The sequence below is a fragment of the Phyllostomus hastatus genome, unplaced genomic scaffold (assembly GCF_019186645.2).
Source record: "Phyllostomus hastatus isolate PE091 unplaced genomic scaffold, TTU_PhHast_1.1 phas_contig_64, whole genome shotgun sequence".
Classification (NCBI taxonomy): domain Eukaryota; kingdom Metazoa; phylum Chordata; class Mammalia; order Chiroptera; family Phyllostomidae; genus Phyllostomus; species Phyllostomus hastatus.
The window spans coordinates 11577449-11598937 of record NW_025333928.1 but is presented as its reverse complement, the minus strand read 5'-3'; the positions used below and the strand labels follow the sequence as shown (position 1 = coordinate 11598937).

Genomic DNA, 21489 nt, shown 5'->3' with positions numbered 1-21489 from the left:
CCTTGTCGCAGCAACAGACCAGTAAGCAAGGCTGCACTGGGCTCCTGGCAGCCACAATTCCCTTTACCTATGGAGCACATAGCAGCCCCAGGCCCCAAGCTAGGGGTCCCATCTCAGGCCATTGAGAATGTGAGTCCTCCCAGGACACTGCTGCTTCTTTCATGGGGTTGGGGGTCCTCCCTGACCCCCTCAGGGGCCAGGAGGGGTGCAAGTACCCGTGTCCTGACCCTAATCTTGGCTATGGGCCTGGTTTCCCCACCTCTGCTATGCTGGGTGTGTGGGAGTGGATGGCTCTAGCTCCACAGGAGTGGAGGCCACAACCAAGGCCTGAGACCCACCTGGGGATGGGTGGTGGTTCCTCCCCAGGTTCTACCCCTGGCTGAGGACTGGCTGCCAGGAGTCCCTGGAGATGCCCCAGCCTGGGCCACCAGTCTTAAGACAGAGCTTCCATCAGATCTAGAGCTGAGTGAGGAGCAGCGACTGCAGGTGAGTGTGGGAGCCCTAAGGAGCTAGGAGGCAGCGTACCCACAGGATCATACAGGTACCACTTCTCACCCTGGCCACCCACAGATCTCCAAGGAGCTGGTTGACATGCAGATCACAACGCATCGTCTGCAGGTGCAGCACGAGGCTGAAATCTTTGAGCTGAAGAGTGAGGTGGGTGCTGATGTGCGCCCACATGTGCCAGCCTGAGAGGGTTGGGGGGTGCATACACAGGACCAGTGCTGTTGGGGGGGGGGGGTGCGTGTATGCCCAAGTGGATGTTGATTTGGCCCAGCAGGCAGGCATACCTGCTCACCCTGGTCACCCACAGGTCCTGCGGCTGGAGAGCCGGGTGCTGGAGCTGGAGCTGCATGGAGACCATGCAGCCTCAGCAGAGGCTGGTCCAGAGCACCTCCAGGCATTTGCACAGGAGCTTGAGCAAAAGGCCAAGGGTCAGGGACATGGCAACCACCGCATCCTGCAGGTCACCACTTGAGTGTGTGGAGGGCCTGGTTGGGTGGGAGCCAAATAGGGATGCAGCAGGGGTACAGTGAGGCTAGGACCCACTCTCCCATACAGGCAAAGCCTGAGGACTCCCAGCCCCCTGAAAATGAGCTGCAGAAGCTAGGAAATGACGTGAGTATACAGCCACCTCACCCAGGGGTCTGTCCAGGTTTCTCTCAGCCCAAGGATGGGTGGGGCAGTGCAGGGGACCCAGAGCTTGGAGTCTCATCCAGCCAGTCCTGTGTAATCTGCAGCTACAAGGAGAAGTGAAGTGGGTGCTGGAGCAGCATAGGACCAGGCAGCAAGCACTGGAGAGGCACGTGTGAGTGGCCACCTTACCTGTCACATTGCACGGAGCAGCTCTTCCCAAGGGGCAGAGGGAGTCCCCTACCCTGAGGCTGACTGAGCCTCACATCCATGTCTGCAGGTCAGCCCTGGGCCAGCAGCTGCAGGGAGCCCAAGAGGAGGTCAGAATAGCTGGGCAGCGACTGGCTGCACAAGCTGTGGTGAGGCCCAGCCGTACCCACTTTGAGACCCAGGGGAAGGGGTCCTACAAACTTAGCAGAGGTCTACCTCAAGGAGTATAGATTCAGGGCTGCCTCCGTTCCCCAGGGGTTGTCCACCTGCCAGGGCCAACTACGCCAGGCCGAGGCCGAAAACAGCCGGCTACAGCTGCAACTCAAGAGGCTGAATGAGGAGTACACTGTCCGGCTGCAGCGCTGTGCCCGAGCCCTGGTGGTGAGCCCTGGGCAGTGTGGGCCTATTGTGGGTGGGTGGGCCCTGGGTCCGGGGAAGCCCAAGCCTGGCCTGGGTTTGCTGGGCTGCTTCAGGGGCTCCCTGGGCCTCCACTGCTGAACTGCAGGGCCTCCATAGAGCTAGAGGGGAGCGGTATGGACCCTACCAAGCCCAGGCCCCACCCCACCTCCTCCAGGAGTATGCAGATGGTGCAAACCAGGTACCAACAGCTGGAGGAGCCCTTCAGACATTCCTGGAGACCACTCTGGAGGACATCCGAGCAGCACACCACAGCCGTGAGCAACAGCTGGCCCGGGCTGCTCGCATCTACTGCAAGCGCCTGGCAGATGTGAGCCGGAGACATGAGGAGCTGCTAGGTGCCCACAGGTAGGCCCCTCCCCTGAGATGTGAATATGGGGCAGAGTGGCTCTACATGACCTCCTATGTGTTTCAGTGTGCAGCAGGTGCTGGTGGACCCACATGGGGCACCTGGGATCCCCAAGGCTACCTCTGATGCGGCCACCTCAGACCTGGAGCCACTGCCCCTGCCCCTGGTCACTGAGCCTGGCCACCTTCGGAAGGATCAGGCAAGGCTGGAGACACAGTTCCAGAAGCTCCAAGTCCAGGTCAGCCCTCCCCACTGCCCCACACTGGCCTTGGGGCACACAGCCCAGAACCCAGCGGGGGCCCATCCTCGGCTACGCAGAGCCCCCACCCCCAGGGCACGTGGGCAGCCCACCTTGTTCAGCTGACTGAGAATCCCTATCATGCAGCCTTATTCCAGAGGCCTCAGGATGCTGCTCTTGTTCCCACAGAAAGGACCTGATGAAGCCTCCCCGGGGAGCACATCAGAGCCACAGTGAGTGCCCTGATGTGGGTGTGGGGGCAACCTGCAAGGGGGTAACTCATTTATCCTACCAACTCTGCACTGCGGGGTGGGGTTCTGGTTGCAGCAGTGAACAAGGTGGTAGGTCTGTGCCCTCAGGTCTCAGCCTGTATGGGAGACACTAATAGTCACAGAAAAACCAAATGCATGGGGTGACAGGAGAGGGGTTGACCTTGAATGGGTTAGGGAAAGCCCTAGAAAAGATGTTCCAGTTGACCCCACAGGACAGGGCAGCAGCAGGCTACCCGGTGCCCCTCATGGCCCTCACCCCTGGGCCTCCATGCTTCCAGCTGTGCAGTGAGCAGGGACTTATGCGGGCCCGTCTCCCGGGGTTTTGGGAAATGAACCCCCAACACAGGGGAAGGCCCTCCATCAGCATCCGTAAAAACACTGGAGTCACTTTCCAAGCTGGGCTGTGGCTTAATTGTCCCTGGACATGGCCAGTGGGCTCTTTTGGCCTGGCTGCCCTGCCCCCCATGCACAGATGGCTCCCATGCTGGCAGGGTGGGCCTGTGCTGTCCTAAACTTGCCCCCAGCAGGGGATCTAGGTGCCTTGAGGATCTAGGTGCCTCTACTTGAGCAGGGTCACTAGTCAGCTCCCAAGACTACACCAGCCCTTGTCTACCCCCCTCTTGGCTCGCAGGAGCCTGGAAGCTGCATCCTGGGCCCAGATCTACCAAAAGCTCCAGAACTTCTACCGTGGCACTCAGGTAGAGTGTGGTCAAGGCCTGGCCAGGGATGCTTCTTCATACTCTGTCCTGGCTCATGGCTTATGCCCCTCCATGCCAGGCAGAGCTGGAACGGGAGCGGGCACAACTGCTAGTCCGAGCCACCAAGGCTGAGGAGCAACTTTCTGAGCTTCAGGAGTATGTGGACCAGCACTTAGGAAGGTACGCTCTGGGAAAAGTGGGATGGGGACGGGCCCCGAACACCAGAGGCAGGGTCTGTTCACAGCCAGGCAGGGGACTAAACTTAGTCCCTCCGAGCAGGTACAAGAAGGAGATCCTGAGGCTAAGGAAGATGGTGGGTTCAGGAGACACCCAGAAAGTGGGGGCCATGCCTCCAGCCAAGCCTCAGCGCCCCAGGACCCGCAGCCGCTAGCCGGTCGTCAGATAAACTTGGAGCACAGCTCCTCCCAGCCAGCATGGAATCCCCCCAACAGCCCCACCTTGGGAAGTCCTGTGACCCAACCCTCCACACAATGAGTCAGGGTGGAGCCCACTGTGTCTTTATTGTGTCCACATGGTCAGCCAGCCTGAGGATCAGGGGCTCTAGGGACCGAGGCAGAACTGGGTGCAGGGGCAGCCTGACCAGCTGGCCCACCACTATGGATGTCATAGGCCCAGACACGGTCCACGCCCTCACCAACCACAGCCACAGGCTGCCAGGTGGGGAGGGGGAAGCGTCCTGACACCACACGGGCCCCCTCAGGCAGTTCTGCCTGCAGCTTTTTCTCCAGCAGTGGGAGCTGTAGGAGAGAGCAGGAGAGTAGGGTGGGCCGGGCAGAACACAGCTGTCCCCTCCCAGCTCCCCCTGGGCCTGGCAACCCCCAGACCTACCACACTGGGGGCCAGGAACACAGACACATTGTGGCAGTCCCTCAGGCTCACCTGTGGGAAGAAAAGGTCACCCCAGTAGGGGACGGCACTCCAGCCCTGAAAGTGTTCTGACAGGCATGGGGTTACCTCAACTTCTGAGTGTCTGCCCCCAGCCCACCCAGGAGGGAGGGGCATCTGGGGCTCTCAGCAAGGTAGCCAAGTCAGAACTGGAAGAGTGGAGATCAAGTGTGGTATCTGTAGAGGTACAGGACTCCCCAGGTTACCTTCCAGAGGTCCTCACGGTGGTAGCAGACGCTGCCAGCACAGCCTGCCCTCCAGGCATACAGCCTTGCCAGCCCCACCAGCCACGGGTTTAGCTCATAGCCCACAGCTGGACGGAGACCGCATCTGTGGGCCGCCAGTACCTGCGGGCACCACCAGTATCAGAACCCGAAGGTGGAGAGGTGCGTTGTGAGGAAGGTCCAACCCCCCCAATCCCTCTACTTACAATCCTGCCATCTCCAGAGCCCAGGTCCACCAGCTTTCCAGAACGGCCTCGCAGCAGCGATAACGTATGCTCCACCTGCCTCACACTTGCCCCAACATAGGGCACCTGGGCACGGAGACGTGGCTTGGAGGGCTGGAGTCCATGAGCCACTCAGGCTCTTCACATCTCTGATCCCAAACCTAAATCTCACTGGTCGCAGGACAGAACCTGCCACCTGGGCTCCTTTCTTTGAATGGGTTGCTCTACCCCACCTGAAACAAGTCCCAGCCCACAACCAGGCTGGCGCTTAAATGCAGCACTTTCCCGGCTCCACCATTACGGGTCTCGGAGCTTCAGTTTGGGCCCCGCCCCCAGACTTGGCCCCGCCCACTGGTCGGAGCCCGGGGCCCTCACCGCCGCAGGCAGCTACTCTGCGTCGATCTGCCCTGAGTGGTCCCTCCGAAGGCCCGGCGCCCTCACCTGTAGCCGCAGCGGCACCCGGCGGAAGCCGGGCTGCAGTAGGAGCGCCCACACGGCGTAGGCGGCCAGGCCCGAGCCTGCCGCCACCTGCAGCAGTTCAAACGGACCCAGTCGCCGCTCACGCAACTCGGTCAGCGCCTCGGCCGGGTCGTCCTGCTCCATGGCCGCGGAACACGCTGCTCAGTTATCCTTCCCGAGGTCCGAGACCCCACACGCACCAGCAACGACGCCGGAAGTGGCTGCGCCAAGGCTAAGGCCGGGCCCAGGCCCGGGCCGGGGGGGGGGCGGAGCGCAGGGGGTGGCGGCTGGTCCCAGAGCTTTCCGCTCCGCCTGGGCCCAGGATCCAGCGTGGCACTCGCCCTAAAGCAGCGATTTTCAACCCGTGTGCCGCAAGAATGTTTAAAAGATGCAATACCTGACTATTTAGTCCGGGGCACTGACCTCTTTTCCCTTAGATTGTCTAAAAAATGACGACAGCCAACACAATACCTGTCTGTGTGAATGAATCAAAACTATACCTATTCTTTTGTCAGATGGGGAAAAAGATATTTTTGGTGTGCCATAGAATTTTAGCAAGTAGTTTATTTGTGCAATGAGATGAAAAAGATCGAAAATCACTTTCCTAGACCATCGTGAACGCCATCACCCCATAGGGTTCTACAGCCAGCAGCTAAGACCCTGTGAGCACAAGGATAACTCCCTTGCCTCAGAATCCTTTTATTTTTTAAAAAAGGACTGCCAGTGTCATTTTATTTTTAAAAAAGACTTTTATTTTTTAGAGAGGGGGAAGGGAGTAAGAGAGAAACATGGATGTGAGAGATATGGATCTGCCGTCTCTCACGAGTGCTCTACCACGAACAGAACTCACAACCCAGGCATGTGCTCAGATCGAACGTAATCGGTGACCTTTCTCGCTTTGAGGAACATCGCCCAACCAACTGAGCCGTACTGGTCAGGAACCTGCCACGGATCTTTTAGTTCAGTCCACTGGAAGAAATAGCCACGGGATCTCTGCCCCACTCCCCACCCCCCACCATCTTGTACCAACCACTAGAGGCCCTCCTGCATTCTCATCACAATCAATGTTTCTGCCGGTTGTCTCACCTGTGAAATCCTCCTGCTGACAGATCTTCTTGTAACTGTCTCATAGCTTTCTCACTGTCTTAATCTCGACGGGGCTATTATCCCTTCCTTCACTGGTAAAAGCCCTCAGGACCTTTTGACACCCCATGATAACTTATAGGTAGTTCCTTCAACCAGTGTAGATTTTGCCTGGTTTACTGTTGGTTCTTATTTACACGGTAAATATTGGGCTGGGTATGCTACTGTAACTACTTTTCAAATTATCAAGGCAGCACCTTGGCCTCTGGCTACCTCAGCCCAGCAGAATGAATTATACATTTGCTCTGCCTTGTGTTCTAGCCAAGAGCAAAACCACAAAACTTATGCCAATAGCCACTATGCCTTTAGGGTTGCTCATGACCTTGGAATGCTATGGAAACCTCAAGATTTCCTCACCTCTAATGGGGATACAATTCAAAATAGCTCTGAAGTCCAAAACCTATTAGATGCCATACTCCTGCCAGCTGCCTTGCTCTTATACTTGTGCATTCCAAACCTGAGTCCCTGGAGGCTAAAGGAAACCACCTTGCTGATGGTCCAAAGGGATGTTCCCCCAAATGATAATTCAAAAAGGTTGAGTAATACCCTGGCCAGGTAACTCAGTTATGTTATCCCAATACACCAAGGTTGCAAGTTCAATCCCCAGTCAGGGCACATACAAGAATCAACCAATGAAGGTATAATTGGCACAACAAATTAATGTTTATCTCCCCCTCTCTGTAAAAGAAATTTTTTAAAAAATTTTTAAATGAAAAGAAAAACTGACTAGCAATGCTCTAAAATTGGCTCCAGAAAAGGAAAAATATTGGAACTCTAATAACTGTTGGTTTGAAAAAAAATCACTCTGGCTTTCCCCCACTCCTGCCAGAATCTCTAAACCTCCATTACCAACTGTCATGCATGCACTGCAGCGCTGGTCGACTGGAGATCTGACCAGCCTTATAAACCAGTCCTGGGGTGAAGACATCAAGAAGGCTGCAAAAAGCACCTACTTTTCTTGCCCCACCTGCCCCCCAAAAAATCCAGAGAAAACTGCCCACACCACCCCTGGACATTTTATTCATTCATTCATTCATTCATTCCCACCCAATTTTTTTTCATTGTTTTTGAGAGATGAAGGGAGAAAAAGGGAGTGGAGAGAGAAAGAGACATCAACTGGTTGCCTTCTCAGATGTTCCTCAACCAGGGACCAAACCTGCAACCTGGGTATGTGTCCTGACTGGGAATCAAACTCGTGACCTTTTGGTCTATGAGACAACGCTCCAACCCAGCAGCACAGGCCAGGGCCACCCCCAGCTATTTTTAAATTGTCCAGTGGAACATTTAAGAGTTGGCAAATGGCCTTTATTCATCTACCCTCATCTTGTGGGGACAAGTATGTCGTCGTAATGATTTGTGTTTTCCTGTTGGGCCAAAGCCCTCCCAAGTTGACAAGCTACATGCCTCTTCAGTGCCTACTGGGGGGAAAGACATCATCCTCCTGAGCTCCATGGAGACCAGGGAACCAGTTTTACTGGTCAAATATGGTAAGACTGTACTATTTGGCCAGTACTATAGAATTTTTGCTATCACCCTCAGTCCTCCGGACTAGTTGAACCAACAGCATCATCAACACTCAATGGGCAAAATTTGTGGAAACCCTCCAAAACCTTGGCCAAAACGTTGCCATCGGTCCTTCTAAATCTCAGATCCACCCGCTTTGGGAACTCATAAGCTCTCACCCTCCGAGAGAGCCATGGGGTGCCTGATTCATCTAGGCCCTGCCTCTTTTGATCCACAGCTGATAAAAGGAGACACATACACCACAATGTTGCAAAAGTCTAATTATGTCCATTGAAAAGAACCACGTTTCAGTTTGCAATAGCAAACACCATCGACAGCACATGGATACATTCTTCAGAAGTAGAAACCCAATCACACAGAATTAGGGAACGAGCCCATTGGTTACAACAAATTTCACCAGGCTCTCCATGGTCCTCTGGCCTATATAGCTGATTACCTCAGGCTTGAGCTCCTGACTTAGGGACCATTATACAAACTGGATTTTATTCTGCTCATTTTGTTTTGTATACTTTTCAAACATGGTACCTGCTGCTTGTCAAGCTTCGGCAGAAAGGATGCACTAAATGATGCGGGCTCAATGCTTTGAGATGGTCTGCAGCACTTGTGACCCCTGATAAGATAGACTTTAGATGGGAATGCCTGAGCATCCTTCCTCCTAACCTTCCTTGTCACTCAAACGTGACCTCAAACATTTCCAATCTCTGTACACTTTTCCTCCTACATGGAACATGGCAACCAGGAAAGGTCCTTCCTGACACAGAGGAACTAAACTGCTAACTGTGGGAAAACTGGTCAGTGGTGCTTTCAGAAAAGTCTTGATCAAAGTGGAAAATGTAAAGGTGAATAAAGGAAACCTCATAAAATCAAGTCAGGAAGCTTTGCACGGGACACCGACCTGCAGTTACTGCACGCTGCAGACTGCAAGGAGAAGCCTACTTTACCACTCCAGCAGTAGGAAGATTTTTCTTCTTACCCAGCAACAACCTAGCCAATGAGAAGCCACCACCACCCTGAATCCTTGCTCTCTTCCAATGATCCATTGCTTATAATGACATCTCCCAATTTCCTTCTTTTTCTCTATAAAATAACATCTTCCTTTGTTCTCCTAACTTGCCTGTGGCTCACCATGGAGTGTAAGCCCAAAAGTGCACTTCCTCTGCTATTCCCAAATAAACTCATTTTTTTTTTGCTGGTAAAACAGTTATTTTAAGGTTGACAGCGGGAATTGGGCTCACTGGGGGTGGGTGACATCCAGGCCTGACTACCCTGAGTCACAGCCAGGCCCCATACAGCTGTCTCTGGGAGGCTGGTGGAGACTCTGCCAATCAGGGCAGCCCAAAATCCAGCCAAGCCTAGGAGCAGGAGCAGTTGAAGGGAGAACACCCTTGGGGCTCCCTCCCATGGTTGGAGGCCATTAACCCAAGTAGGCAGGAAAGAGAGGATATGCTGGTATTTGAGGGAGAGGGGGCCGGGGAAGTTGGAACTCAGCCGAGGGGCAGGGAGGAGGGAGCTGATGTGAGGAAGATCGAGCAGACACAGGAAGACAGATGTTGGCTCTCTGTGCGTGTGGTGGAAGGAGGCTGGACGTGAGGGCTGTTGGCCACTGGCCCAGCCGTGGCGGTTGGACAGAGAGAACCAAGAGTCGGGGAAACCATGTCTCTTCTCCAGACAACATCAGCAACAAAAAGATGAGTTCCCAGAGGTGGCCTGACAAAGCCTGGGGGTGGGAGAGACTACTCGGGGGGACAGAGCCCCAGATCAAGTGGCAGAGCTGGGATCTCTTCTTCACCCCACCCTGAGGCCAAATGGCCATGAATGTCAGGGGCTTGTCTGAACACAGGACCTGGCCTGGGAACCCCAGCAGGGACACAGGCTGCTCCAGACACTGGCCACACCCAAGACCCTTGCCCCTACCTCCCAAGGGCAGAGCACCTCCTACGCTTGCTAGTACTATGTCCCAGCTGCCACCAGTCCTGAAAGACAGGTGTCCCTGAGTGGCAGGAAACTGAGGTGCCCTGCTCCCAAGACCTGAGCCGTGGGGAGGAGAGCCAGCCTCACCCGGCTTAGAGTATCCTTAGAGCCCCTTGGGGCTGTCACTGTGCCCTCCCCAGAAAAGGTGTGTCCTAGACTCTAGGCTGGGGAAGTCTTACATAGCACTTGTCTCTTTCTTTGCATTATTCCCAGTGCACAGGGCAGCACCAGCACCTAGCAGGCACTCTGTAAAAGCTTGTTGACTAAATGCATGCATCTAATTGGCCTCCTCAGCATACACACCCCACAACTCTCTCCGGCTCACACCTGGCACTCTGCTCCTCAGCCTTCGGGCACTGGGCAGCAGGGAGTGTTTCCGTGTGAGTGCACACACCGCAGGGGCCCCAAAGGGCAGCTTCCACAGCACCGGCCTGCGTGCTCACTCATGCTGCTTCCCTCTGGCCACTTCCCCCAGGGCAGGCAAAGCCCCTAGCCCAAGGCTTCCAGGGCTCCAGTGGCTGCTGGCCACACCTACTCCTGCCCTCTGTGCACCCGAGGAGAGCACCAGTTGCAGGCAGTGTGTTCATGGGCAGCTCAGGCATGTCGTGGGGCAGGTGGATGGATGCCAGTGTCGAGCCTAGAGCCCACTCCACAGCAGCTGCCCATTTTTGTGAACAGGTGGTCCGAGGCAGTCCAGTCACTGCTGGATGTGGCCAGGGTCTCCTCCCAAACAAGAGGCTGTGGGGAGCTGGCCACAGAATGAGGGCAGGGACAAGGGCAAGGGTGCTGACCAGGCCTAGGGGAAGCCCTCTGTGGGGCCTGCTCAAGACAGAGAGGAAGAGACCTGTCTGAGCACTCTCGCTTCCTCCTCCTCTGATCTTTGCTGAGATACTTACTCCCTGGCTGGGGGAGAGAGGCTGACCGGATGCTAGGTCTGCAGTCCGGGGGGAGAGGTCCAGGCTGAAAACCAAAACATAAAGGTCATCAGCACATTGATGGTATTTAAAGCCATGAGCCTGGGGAGGTGAGGAGCAGTGGTAGGAAGCCTCAGGAGGGGAGGAGAGGCAGAGGTAGGAGGAAGCCCACGGAGGCCTGCCTTCCGGGGTGGCTCTGCTCCCCGCCCCATAATTCTCACCAGCCCCCATGAGTAAAATGACCGGTGCCCCATGCACATGCTTCCAGAGAGCCACTCTGTGGGAAGTCCAGTGTCCCCCACATCTGGAGGAAGGGGTCCTGTGTATGGGCCCTGCACAGCATTGTCCCTCTCCTAGCCTCGGCTCCTGCCTGGAAAACAGCAGGGCCCCTGGCTTCTACCTGCACCCATAGCCCCACCCAGCAAGGAAGGCAAGTGAGGATGGGAAACTGTTTCTAGGGTTCAGCCCAGGCTTCTCCCCAGATGTGAGCTTGTTTTTTTGCCCAGGAGCTATGTGTTTGGGGTGAGCAGAGTGATCTCATTCAGGGTTCAGAAGCCCGGCACCCAGGGGGCTCTCAGTCTCGGGGCTGCCAGTTTTGTCCGGAACCAGTGACTTTCCGTGTGACTGAAGCCAGGGGAAGGTGTAGGCAGCAGCAATGGGGCCTATGGAGGGAAATGCTCCTTCGAGGCCCTGTTGTATGTGCCCGCCTACCAGAAACAGCAACAAGCAGGACCCCAAAGGGGTGACACCACATCCCCTGGGCTCTGCACCACATTAGGATACTCAGCCCTTTGCAGGGCCTATGGACAGAGGGACCCATTCTTCCCTGAGGGCAAGATGGTGTCAGGATGACTGTGCTGGGCCCCCAGCGAACCTCGGAGGAAAGGTGCCATTCCACCAGACTGCAACCACTTCCCCCCAGGCTGGGAACAATACTGGCCTTCCTGTCCCCACACGAGACAGCCTGCCTCAGACCTTGGGAGTTACAGCCGCTTTTCCACTACCACTGGGAAGCACCTGATGCTGGGGCAGGAGTGGCAGAGCTGAGGTTCATGTGGCTGCAGAGTTCTTGCACGTGTCCCTGCCCAGCAGCAGCCCCATTCCAGGGGGTAGGCATGAGCCACTGTTCCAAGACATCACTGCTCTCAAGCCTCAGGCTCCAGCAGCATAAAGCAGGCTGGGCTCAGGCACGGGACGCTCGACCTACGCTAACTGGTGAAATCAATGTCCTTATTGGTTATTGCTGCTCCCTCAGGAGCAAATGGTACTGAGATGCCCTTTGGAGGTCACTTGCTCCCCACCTACCCTCCTTCTGGCTTCTCCCCAGAGCCCTGCTCCCAGACCCCTCAGTCCAGCGCCACCTCGAAGGGGTAGAGGTGGTTGGCATGAGCAGCTGCATAGGCACGGCTGAATTCCTGGATGCGGGGAGCACAGCCAAGCCAGGCCTCACCGAAATGGCTCCAGCACATGAAGAAGAAAGTGCCAGGACCAGGGCAGACACTGCAGCGCAGCGGGGTTCGAAGGGAGGCCTGCACCAGGCCCCCAGGGCCCTTCACCTGGAACAGTGGCAGTGTCTGGTTGAGGACACAGGCAGCTGCCACGGTGATGACAGTCTCCTGCAGCTCTGTGTCGTGGGCAACCCCGTGGATGGTCCCATGGATCACTGCAGGTAGACATTGGCCCGTGGCTGGCATGTAGGGGAAGGGAGGCCCAAGGCTCCCCCTTCCCCCGACTTGGCGTGGCTGGTGCTCTCACCCAAGTCACTGTGCACAAGGCCAGCAGGAACTCCGCATTGCTGCAGGGCCTGCAGGCACCTGGCATGCAGGGCAGATGGTGAGTGTAGGCCCCGCCCTCTCCTGGACCACCCAAGGCCTCCCTTCCACCAGCCAGAGGCAGAGGGAGAGGGCAAGTGATGAGATACTCCCTCAGGGCCATTAGGCAGTTAGAACCCAAGGAACCACTTATGCACAAACCCTGAAGACTCCCTGCATTTGGGGTGATGCATGTGGGCTTGTGTGTGCACCCCACACATTTGCAAGAGACAGGGGCTTGAGGGTTGTGCCCAGGATAAGAGGACTCACCCACCTGAAGCTCAGTGTCCTTGTGCATGCTCTTGCACACTGACGGGGTAACCCTGTGGCTCCCCAGAGCTGCCTCCAGGACCAGCCTGGGGCAGGCAGCAGGAGGGTAAAGAGGGCTCTGGAGTCTCCGCCCTGGAGCCAGGAGGCAGAACAGAGAGACCCCTCATTTCCTATGGGGTAAGTTTTGTAAGCTCTAGGAGAGCAAAGAGTTGGGCCTGCTGCTTTGCCAGGAGGAAGAGCCGTCTCCAAGGTGACAGGCCCACACTGGACTTTTGTTGTGTTTGGGCTGGGGGAGGGGAGGGAGGTCGCCCCAGAGGCGGGGCCAGGGAGTCCTGGACAGCGTTGGCCTGCGGTTTTGATCCCCTTCCCCATCCACAGCCCCTTAAGGACCAGGGCCCGGGGTTGCCCAGTCTGGCCTCCCCTTCCTCCCATTCTGCCCCCTGCGGGCTCTTTCCCTAAAATGAGTCACGGGGGACTGCCCTCCCTCCCTCTGACCTGTCCTGGCACTGCTGCTACTACTCAGTGTGGCCTCTGAGAAGCGCTCGTTTCTCCCCGTGTGGTGGGGACAGCAGGCATTTCCCACCTGCTCAGGTAGGGCGCGAGTTCAATGATTCCTACTCCTCCCCACGCAGACCGCCACTCACCATCCTCACCCAGACCGTGGGCCTGCGGAGGCAGCTCTGGACTCCCGTCATCTCGCAGCTCGAAGCGGAAGGAGGCCACAGGGCGGCTGATGTCACGGTGCAGGGTGGCCTTCAGGAAGAGGTCCTGGCGCTCGCGGGGACCCCAGTGCACGCATCGACCCCCGGCTGGGCCCGGGCCCTCAGCCAGCAGCAGCTCCAGGACGCCGCCTGCCCTCTCAGCGAAGTCCTGGACGCCAGCAAAGGGCCGCACTGGCCGCAAGCAGGCGATGCGGAGCCGCGCCCTACAGTCAGAGCTGCTCAGGGTCAAGCGCAGCGCACCAACAGGGTATAGCCACTCAATCCCGCCCTCTGCACAGGCCAGGGCCAGCCGCCCCACGCTGCTGGGCTCCTGGGTGAGACCGCTGGGGACAGACACGCGGGCTGAGGTGGGCATCCAGTGTCCCCGCCCGAAGCAGCCCCTCCCCTGCAGCCGCTCCCCGCAGCCACACAGCTGCGTCCACTCTGTGGCAAAAGAAATCAGACCTACTGTCCTCTGCACTCCAGCGTGAGGGCAGGGATTCACTGCCAGGGCGGAGCGCTCCCCCACCCCCAACCCTAAGGACAGGCTATACCATCCCGCGGGCTCCTCCTAGAGGTGAATGCAGCCCCAGTGGCTGACCGCGGGGTCTTACCTGCCTCTCCAGCTGCAGCGATCCCCCGAGAAGCCGGCGCGGGCGGCCGCGGCCAAGAAGCAGCATCAGAACCCGCAAAGCAACGCAGGGGGCGGCAGGACTCGGAGACACTTGGCGCCGGGAGCAGCGGGTCAGCTGCCCCAGGCGCCATGCAGCCCACTGCCCGAGCCACTTGGTTGCAGAGCCCTGCGGGGTGCACGAGCTGCTTGAAGCAGGTCGACCAATCGTGGCGTGGCCCTGGAACTTTCTGCCAATGGGAGCGGCGCTGGTGGGGCCAGGATGACAATCCGACGACGCAGGAGGTGCCGGGGAAAGGGCTCCTAGCTCTGAGGGCTCTGAGTCGCGCCCCCCACCCCAGGTACCCCCGCTTCGGCCCTGTGCACGCCATCCCGATTGGCCTGCTGTTCTCCTCGGCTAGGGTGGGAGTGAGTATGGTTCCCACGGGAACCTGGGGGCCAGGAGTCCGGTGGGGAAAAGGCTCCTCATGGTAGCCCTTTCCAAGATTGTGACCTGGGCTCGTCCGCCCCAACGTGCGCCCAACCAACCCTAGGAGGCCACAGATACCCGAAGGAAAAGCGGCCAGTTGCTGGGGCTGCCGGCACCTGTTGCAGGAGCCGAGGGGCAGTCCTAAGTCGCAGAATCAGGCCCCAGGAGGTCCTGAAATGGAGCCAGCTCTTCAAAATGAATAGAGAGAAGTGTGTGTTGGGGGAAGGGGGGTTGTGCTCAGAGAGTTCCCACAGCCAGGATTCCCCCTGAGGGGAGGGGCTGGGTAGTGGCTGGCCAGTGGGGACTGGAGAAATTCCAGGCCTGTGCAAAAGGCCTGAGGGGGGCCAAGGGACCAGGGCCCTCAGCAGCCCAGGAAACTCCCAGGGTCAGCTCACACAGGCCTTAGACAAAGCCAGAAGTCCAACTTCACGCCCCATCACTTGGGGTCATTGAGAGTCAGCACAGACTCTCTGTCATCTCTGAGTATGAGCCCGCCGCCCCACTGTCCCCAAACCCCAGCCCTCCTGCTACCCCTGGGCCTGAGGGCATGGCTGACAGATGAGAGCAAAGGGTCCAAGGGGAAGGGGGAGGCGGGAGCAGCTGCCCAGCTGAACCACCCAGTGCACTCTCCCCTGGTCCCAGGGCCCTCCCGGGCCAAACAAGGTCGAGACACCTACAAGGCCCAGCTGAGGCCGGAGATAGTCAGGAAGGAAACTCCAGAGGCCCCGCAGGGCTGAGGTGAAAAACATCCATACATGACAAAGACCCCCTAAGACCGGTTGTTTCTGTTTTCTGGTATAACTCTGAATCATGGAATGCGCCTGCGCACTACCCCTGACTCATTATAATATCATTATAATGAAATAACATTGTGGGACTCCCTTCTCCAGTAGCCAATCAAGAAAATCCATGGGAAACCACACATGCGCAGTAGCTTTGAAATCCAACTCCTTGTACCTGCGCAGGAAAAGCCCGCCAAAGGCTAGCCAGGAAGCATCTGCCCCTATAAGAATAGAATCCCCCAGCCCACGTGCCCTTTTTTTCCTCGGCTCAGAGTTGGCCCACTCCCATGTCCTGTGGAGTGTACTATCGCTTAATAAACCTTCCCTCTTTCTTTATGCTGTAAACTTTCTGTGTTCGGTTCAATTCTTTGTTCTCAATCACTAAGAACCTGGTTACCTGTGCACACCTGTGCACACCTGTGACAGTTTTGGCGAGTCAACCTAGGAGAAGACGCCGGAGTGGTAAGCCCCCTTTGCTGCTCTGACACCCGGGATCCCCTTTTCCATTATCACCTATTCTGTTTCGGGGAGTCTGATGTTCCGTGATGGAAGGTCGGTCGCTAATTTGCGGGCACAGGTCGGGCAGTTAAAAGCCACAAGGACGCCCGCCGCTTGAAGACTCCTGTGATAGGATAACTTGGGTGCGGAACGGGGTTAGCCTTAGTCCCCGACAGGTACAAGAAAATGTCCACACAACGGTCAGGCACACTGTGAAAAGCACAAAACACTGCCCCACCCCACGGCCACTCCCCCAGTAGGCATAGTCGGACCTTCCAAGCGGGATATCAGTCACCACCTCACCTGCGCTATGACTTCCTTTTGCAGTCTCCTCATCAGGCCCACAGATAGTCTTTTATGCTTGTCCTCCCAAGCTGACTTCTGGTCTTTATACCTTCACTCATATCCCACTTGCCTTTTATATATGAAGGGTTCCTGCTGTCTTTGTACTAAGATATCTACCTTGGGGTCATTGATAGGCTAGTGCTAAGTACAGTTGCAAGAATGAGCCACTCCCATCTTTGCGCGTGTATACTATCATTGTAAGCAGCAACATTGCTCAGAACTGCACAACAGGTGCCTGCTGGTCACTGGTTACTAGAATGGCCATGTGGAGCCACTCTTACCTAATTAATTGAGTTTGGAATTCTAAGATGGTTTATTTGTTCCTATAAAGGTATTTTAATTTCCCCTCTCAGTTCATTGTCCCTCTATGAGATCCACCTCCAGTATGAAGGTTGGTGGTTTAAACATCTCTTGAGGTCCCTTCTGGGAAATTTCAGATGCAGGTACAATTTCTTAAAGCTCTGGAAAATTAGATAAAATACTTGATGGTCTTTGTGATCTGGAAAAGTCATTTTTTAAAAAATTTTATTTATTTTTAGAGAGGGGAGGGAGAGAGAGAGAGAGAAACATCAATGTGCAGTTGCTGGGGGCCATGGCCTGCAACACAGGCATGTTCCCTGACTGGGAATCAAACCTGCGATGCTTTGGTTCACAGCCTGTGCTCAATCCACTGAGCTACACCAGCCAGGGAAAAGAGTCATTTTATAATAAGATCATCTTGGTGCTCCTCTTAATGGTTTACAGGGCCAGAAACTATTTTTCTAGTAAGACACTTCCTTTGCCCCAGATCTGAAAGCGTACAGGAAAATGAGGGTCCCCGTAGATGAAGAATACAGAAATGGAAATGTACTTAGGCCATAAGGGTAGAGTCTGAGATTGTCAGGATTATAGGCAATTGCTCAAGAATGCTGGACTGGTTCCTTCCTAATAGTTCTTTGCAGCCTGGACACTCAGTATAGGCAAATGGTGTCCAGGGAACTCAAAACCTCTGAATCACAGAGAAAGAAACAGAAGTAGACTGTGGTGATTCTCTCAAGTCTTTTAGATTACTGTCGGCCGACATTCACTAGGATTTCTTTCGCCAGAGACGTCTGGTAGTTCGGTGGGATCCCAGGGGACGCCCATGGCCCACTAGGAAACCTCCTGAGGCAAGCAAAGAGGGATGCCTTTAGTCTGCAAAGGAGTATCTTTGTGTTTCTTTTCCTTCTCTTTAGGATCACCGCAGTCGAGATGGGAACTACATCTTCCATCCCTTCCAAATCACCATTGGGTTGCATTCTTAGCTACTGGGATAAATTTGACCCAAAACATTTGAAAAAGAGGAGATTAGTTTTCTTTTGTAACACTGTTTGGCCCCGATATAAATTAGGGGATGGAGAGATATGGCCTGAGAATGGGAGCAGAAATTATAATACTATCCTACAGCTAGATCTATTCTGCCGGAGGGAAGGCAAATGGTCTGAAGTTCCTTACGTGCAGGCATTTATGGCTCTGTACCAAGATCCCTTGTTTTGCTCCAGCCCCACCCTGACAAAACCTACAGGCCCAAGTGTTGATCAATTAGAAGATACCCTCCTTAGCTCCCTACCTGTCTTTCAAGGGAGATTAAGAGAACCCCAGAGTTCCGGAGTCTCTGCCCCTACCTTAGAGGGAGCGACCTCTCCACCACCTTATGCTATGGGCAACCTAAAGCCACCAGCTGAGGAAAAGCCCAGCCCTGCAGGACATACTAGAAGTGGCGCTTCTTATCTCCCTACCACTCGTGCATTCCTACCTTTGAGGGAGGTAGCAGGCCCTGAAGGTGCTATAAGGGTACAAGTGCCATTCTCTGTAACTGATTTACAACAATGTAAACACAGGCTAGGGAGTTTTTCAGAGGACCCTTCACGTTTCACTAGTAATTTCCAGACTCTTACTCTAGCATTTAGTATGTCATGGAGGAATTTGTACATAATTCTGACCACCTGCTGTTCCCCAGATGAGAAACAGCGGATCTGGGAGGAGGCCCGTAAATATGCAGACCAGCTGCATACCCAGAACCCCGGCACTAACCAGCCTGCTGCCCAAGCTGTCCCGGACCAGGAACCTGACTGGGGATACAATACTCAGGCAGGGATCTGGAGTAGGGATGCAATGATAGATTGCTTACTGGCAGGAATGAGAAACTGCATCAAGAAACCTGTAAATTATGAAAAGATTAAGGAAATCACCCAGGGCAAGGAAGAGAACCCGGCTCTTTTCAGAAACAGACTAGTAGAAGCCTTCCAAAAATATACAAACTTGGACCCTTCATCCCCGGAGGGTCGAATCTTGATAGGACAGCATTTTATAAGTCAATCTGCCCCTGATATTCGCAGGAAGCTTCAGAAATTACAAATGGGCCCACAGACTCCCCTAGATCAGCTCATGGATATGGCCTTTTCAGTCTTTAACAATAGGGATTTGGAGGAAAGAAAACGGGGAAAGAAGGAAAGGGAGAAGCAAGCAGAGCTCTTTGCACTAGCCTTTAGTAGTGCCATTGGCAGAAACCAGCCCCATCAGGGGAGCTCGGGGAGGCCTCAAAAGAATCAGGGGCAAAAGGATCGGACCTGTTATAAGTGCAAGCGCCCTGGACACTGGTCAAAGAACTGCACTCAGCCACCTCCGGGGCCCTGTCCTCTATGCAAGAACTTCAGTTCTGATCCCTGGCACTGGAAGGTAGACTGCCCCCATTCCCATAGTGGAAAGGGGTCATCTCCCAAGGCCATGGCTACTCTTGAGGACTGAAGGTGTCCGGGGAACAGGTCAGCCCCAGGGAATACTCATATTCCCATCTCTACCGAGGAGCCCCGAGTAACTCTAGATGTGGCAGGTAAGAAAATCAACTTTCTTGTTGATACAGGGGCCACTTACTCTGTCCTTAACTCTTACTCTGGCCTCTTTCCTCCAAATCAGCTAAGGTAATGGGGGTCGAAGGAAATCTTAAGGCATATTTCTATACATTCCCTATCACTTGCCAATTTGAGAGTCAAATATTCAAACACCCCTTTTTGATTGTTTCTCAGTGCCCTATTCCTCTGTTAGGCTGGGACCTTTTAGCTCAAATGGGAACCATCTTATTGTTCCCTGAAGTGCCACTTGAGTTAAGTAAGGTGATGATAATCAGTAGTGTTCAAAACCAGGAGGAAATCCCAAGTTCAGTTCTGGATGCAGTAAACCCACTAGTTTGGGAGTCAGGGATTCCTGGAAGAGCAAAGACTGCATTACCAGTTAAAATCCAGTTAAAACCCAGGTCAGATTACCCTCACAGGAAGCAGTATCCTATTAAACAAGAAGCTTTGGAGGGGTTACAGCTCATTATAACTAAATTTATACAACATGGGCTCATAGTCCCTTGTCTTCTTGCAACACTCCCATCTTACCAGTGAAGAAACCTACAGGAGAATACAGGCTAGTCCAGGACGTAAGGTTAGTCAATGAAGCAGTAGTCCCTTTACATCCAATAGTAGCTAACCCCTACACCTTGCTCTCGCAGATACCAGATGATGCTCAGTGGTATTCAGTGTTAGATCTGAAAGATGCCTTCTTCTGCATTCCTTTGCATCCTGACTCTCAGTATTTGTTTGCTTTTGAGTGGACTGATCCAAAGACTATGATACGTCAGCAATATACTTGGACTGTATTGCCGCAAGAGTTTAGGGACAGTCCCCATCTCTTTGCTAGGGTATTAGAAAAGGATCTTAGAGAGCTACAGTTACAAGAAGGGGCCATTTTACATTACGTAGATGACATACTAATCTGCAGCCCCTCAGAGGAGGCTTCTGATCAAAATACCATCCAGACTCTGAATTTCCTAGCTGAAAGAGGATATCGGGTATCAAAGAAAAAGGCTCAGATGACCAAACACAAAGTAAATTAATTAGGGTATATTTTGACTTCTGGGTGTAGGCAATTATCACAGGAGAGAATTAAAGTGATTACTGAATTAACTCTACCTGCTACTAAGCAGCTTTGCTCCTTTTTAGGAATGGCAGGATTCTGTAGGATTTGGATCCCCAACTTTGGGGTAATTGCCAAACCTCTGTATGAAGCTACTAAGGGGCCAGACACTGAACCCATTATATGGGAAAAAGAATGTGATCAGGCTTTTAATAAAATCAAGCAGGCTCTAGTCGAAGCCCCAGCCTTAGGCATCCCCAACTTAAACAAGCCTTTCTATACATAGCAGAGAAGCAAGGAATAGCTTTAGGGGTCTTAGTCCAACAACTAGGGAATGAACATCAACCAGTTGCATATTTCTCAAAAAAACTGGGCACTGTAGCAGCTGGGTGGCCTCCGTGTCTAAGAGCAGTTGCAGCCACAGCCATGCTAACCGAGGAAGCTAATAAACTAACTCTCGGGCAGAAGTTAGAAGTCTTAACTCCACATCAGGTACAAGGTGTGCTAGAAATGAAAGGGCACCTCTGGCTAACCAAAAATAGACTGACCAAATACCAAGCCCTTCTGCTAGACAATCCTGAAGTAACTGTAAAGACCTGTAACACCCTAAATCCAGCCTCCTTAATGTCTACAGAATCATCCCCCGATTTGATCCATTCCTGCTCAGATGTCATTAGTCTTACTCAATCGAGCAGGACTGACTTATTAGACCAGCCCTTAGAAAACCCTGATGATGAGTGGTTCACTGATGGGAGCAGCTTTGTACAGAATGGGCAGCAAAAAGCAGGATATGCAGCAGCTAGTTTATATAACACCATTGAGGCACAACCCCTTCCATCCTCAACCTCGGCCCAAAAGGCTGAAATTATAGCCCTTACCTGAGCCCTCATCCTAGGACAAAGAAGAAGGGTCAATATCTATACAGACTCCAAATATGCCTTCCTTGTTCTGCATGCTCATGCTGCCATATGGAAAGAAAGAGGGCTCCTCACCGCTAAGAATTCCCCTATTAAACATGGACCAGAAATCTTAAATTTATTGGAAGCAGTTAGGCTCCCTAAGCAAGTGGCAGCTATGCATTGCAAAGGCCACCAAAAGGATATGTCCCATATCTCTCAGGGAAATAGGAGAGCAGTCCAAGAAGCAAAGAAAGCAGCGCTAGGGACTGATAGACAAATGGCTTTATTCCCCTCTGCAAACGTCTCAGATATCAAGCCCCACTATACATCTGAGGAAATATCTTGGGCTTTGGAGCATGGAGGTGTCCATGAAGGACCCTGGATATATATTGGCCAGAGACTCTTCCTTCCTCAAGCCTCCCAGTGGAAGTTCTTAAAGGCTTTGCATGACTCCTTCCACATTGGAAGGGATGCTACAATGA

The 21489-nt window shown here is 54.1% G+C and overlaps 3 protein-coding genes across 4 annotated transcripts; 1 reads left to right on the top strand and 2 right to left on the bottom strand.

Moving 5' to 3' along the window:
- Window positions 1-69: 69 nt before the first annotated feature.
- On the top strand, window positions 70-3712 carry CCDC78 (coiled-coil domain containing 78). Its single transcript, XM_045849118.1, has 12 exons — window positions 70-129; window positions 367-486; window positions 571-657; window positions 815-967; window positions 1063-1119; window positions 1242-1309; window positions 1415-1493; window positions 1600-1725; window positions 1919-2109; window positions 3252-3318; window positions 3398-3498; window positions 3598-3712. Exons 1-12 carry the CDS (start codon window positions 70-72, stop codon window positions 3707-3709), a joined length of 1221 nt encoding a protein of 406 aa, XP_045705074.1. The 3' UTR covers window positions 3710-3712.
- Window positions 3713-3820: 108 nt separating this feature from the next.
- ANTKMT (adenine nucleotide translocase lysine methyltransferase) lies at window positions 3821-5378 on the bottom strand. 2 transcript variants are annotated; one of them, XM_045849119.1, is made up of 5 exons: window positions 5114-5378; window positions 4655-4759; window positions 4431-4571; window positions 4168-4218; window positions 3821-4076 (listed from the first exon to the last, which is right to left on the bottom strand). In XM_045849119.1, the coding sequence occupies exons 1-5, from the start codon at window positions 5273-5275 to the stop codon at window positions 3855-3857; spliced, it is 681 nt and encodes a 226-aa protein (XP_045705075.1). In that variant the 5' UTR covers window positions 5276-5378; the 3' UTR covers window positions 3821-3854. The 2 variants fall into 2 exon arrangements, with proteins under 2 accessions (XP_045705075.1, XP_045705076.1); XM_045849120.1 differs by lacking the exon at window positions 4168-4218.
- Window positions 5379-12029: 6651 nt separating this feature from the next.
- METRN (meteorin, glial cell differentiation regulator) lies at window positions 12030-15015 on the bottom strand. The gene is given in 6 exon segments (XM_045848825.1): window positions 12030-12346; window positions 12417-12497; window positions 13409-13809; window positions 14080-14189; window positions 14442-14527; window positions 15006-15015. Coding segments are annotated over 6 exon segments (1005 nt in total).
- Between the last annotated feature and the right edge of the window lie 6474 nt (window positions 15016-21489).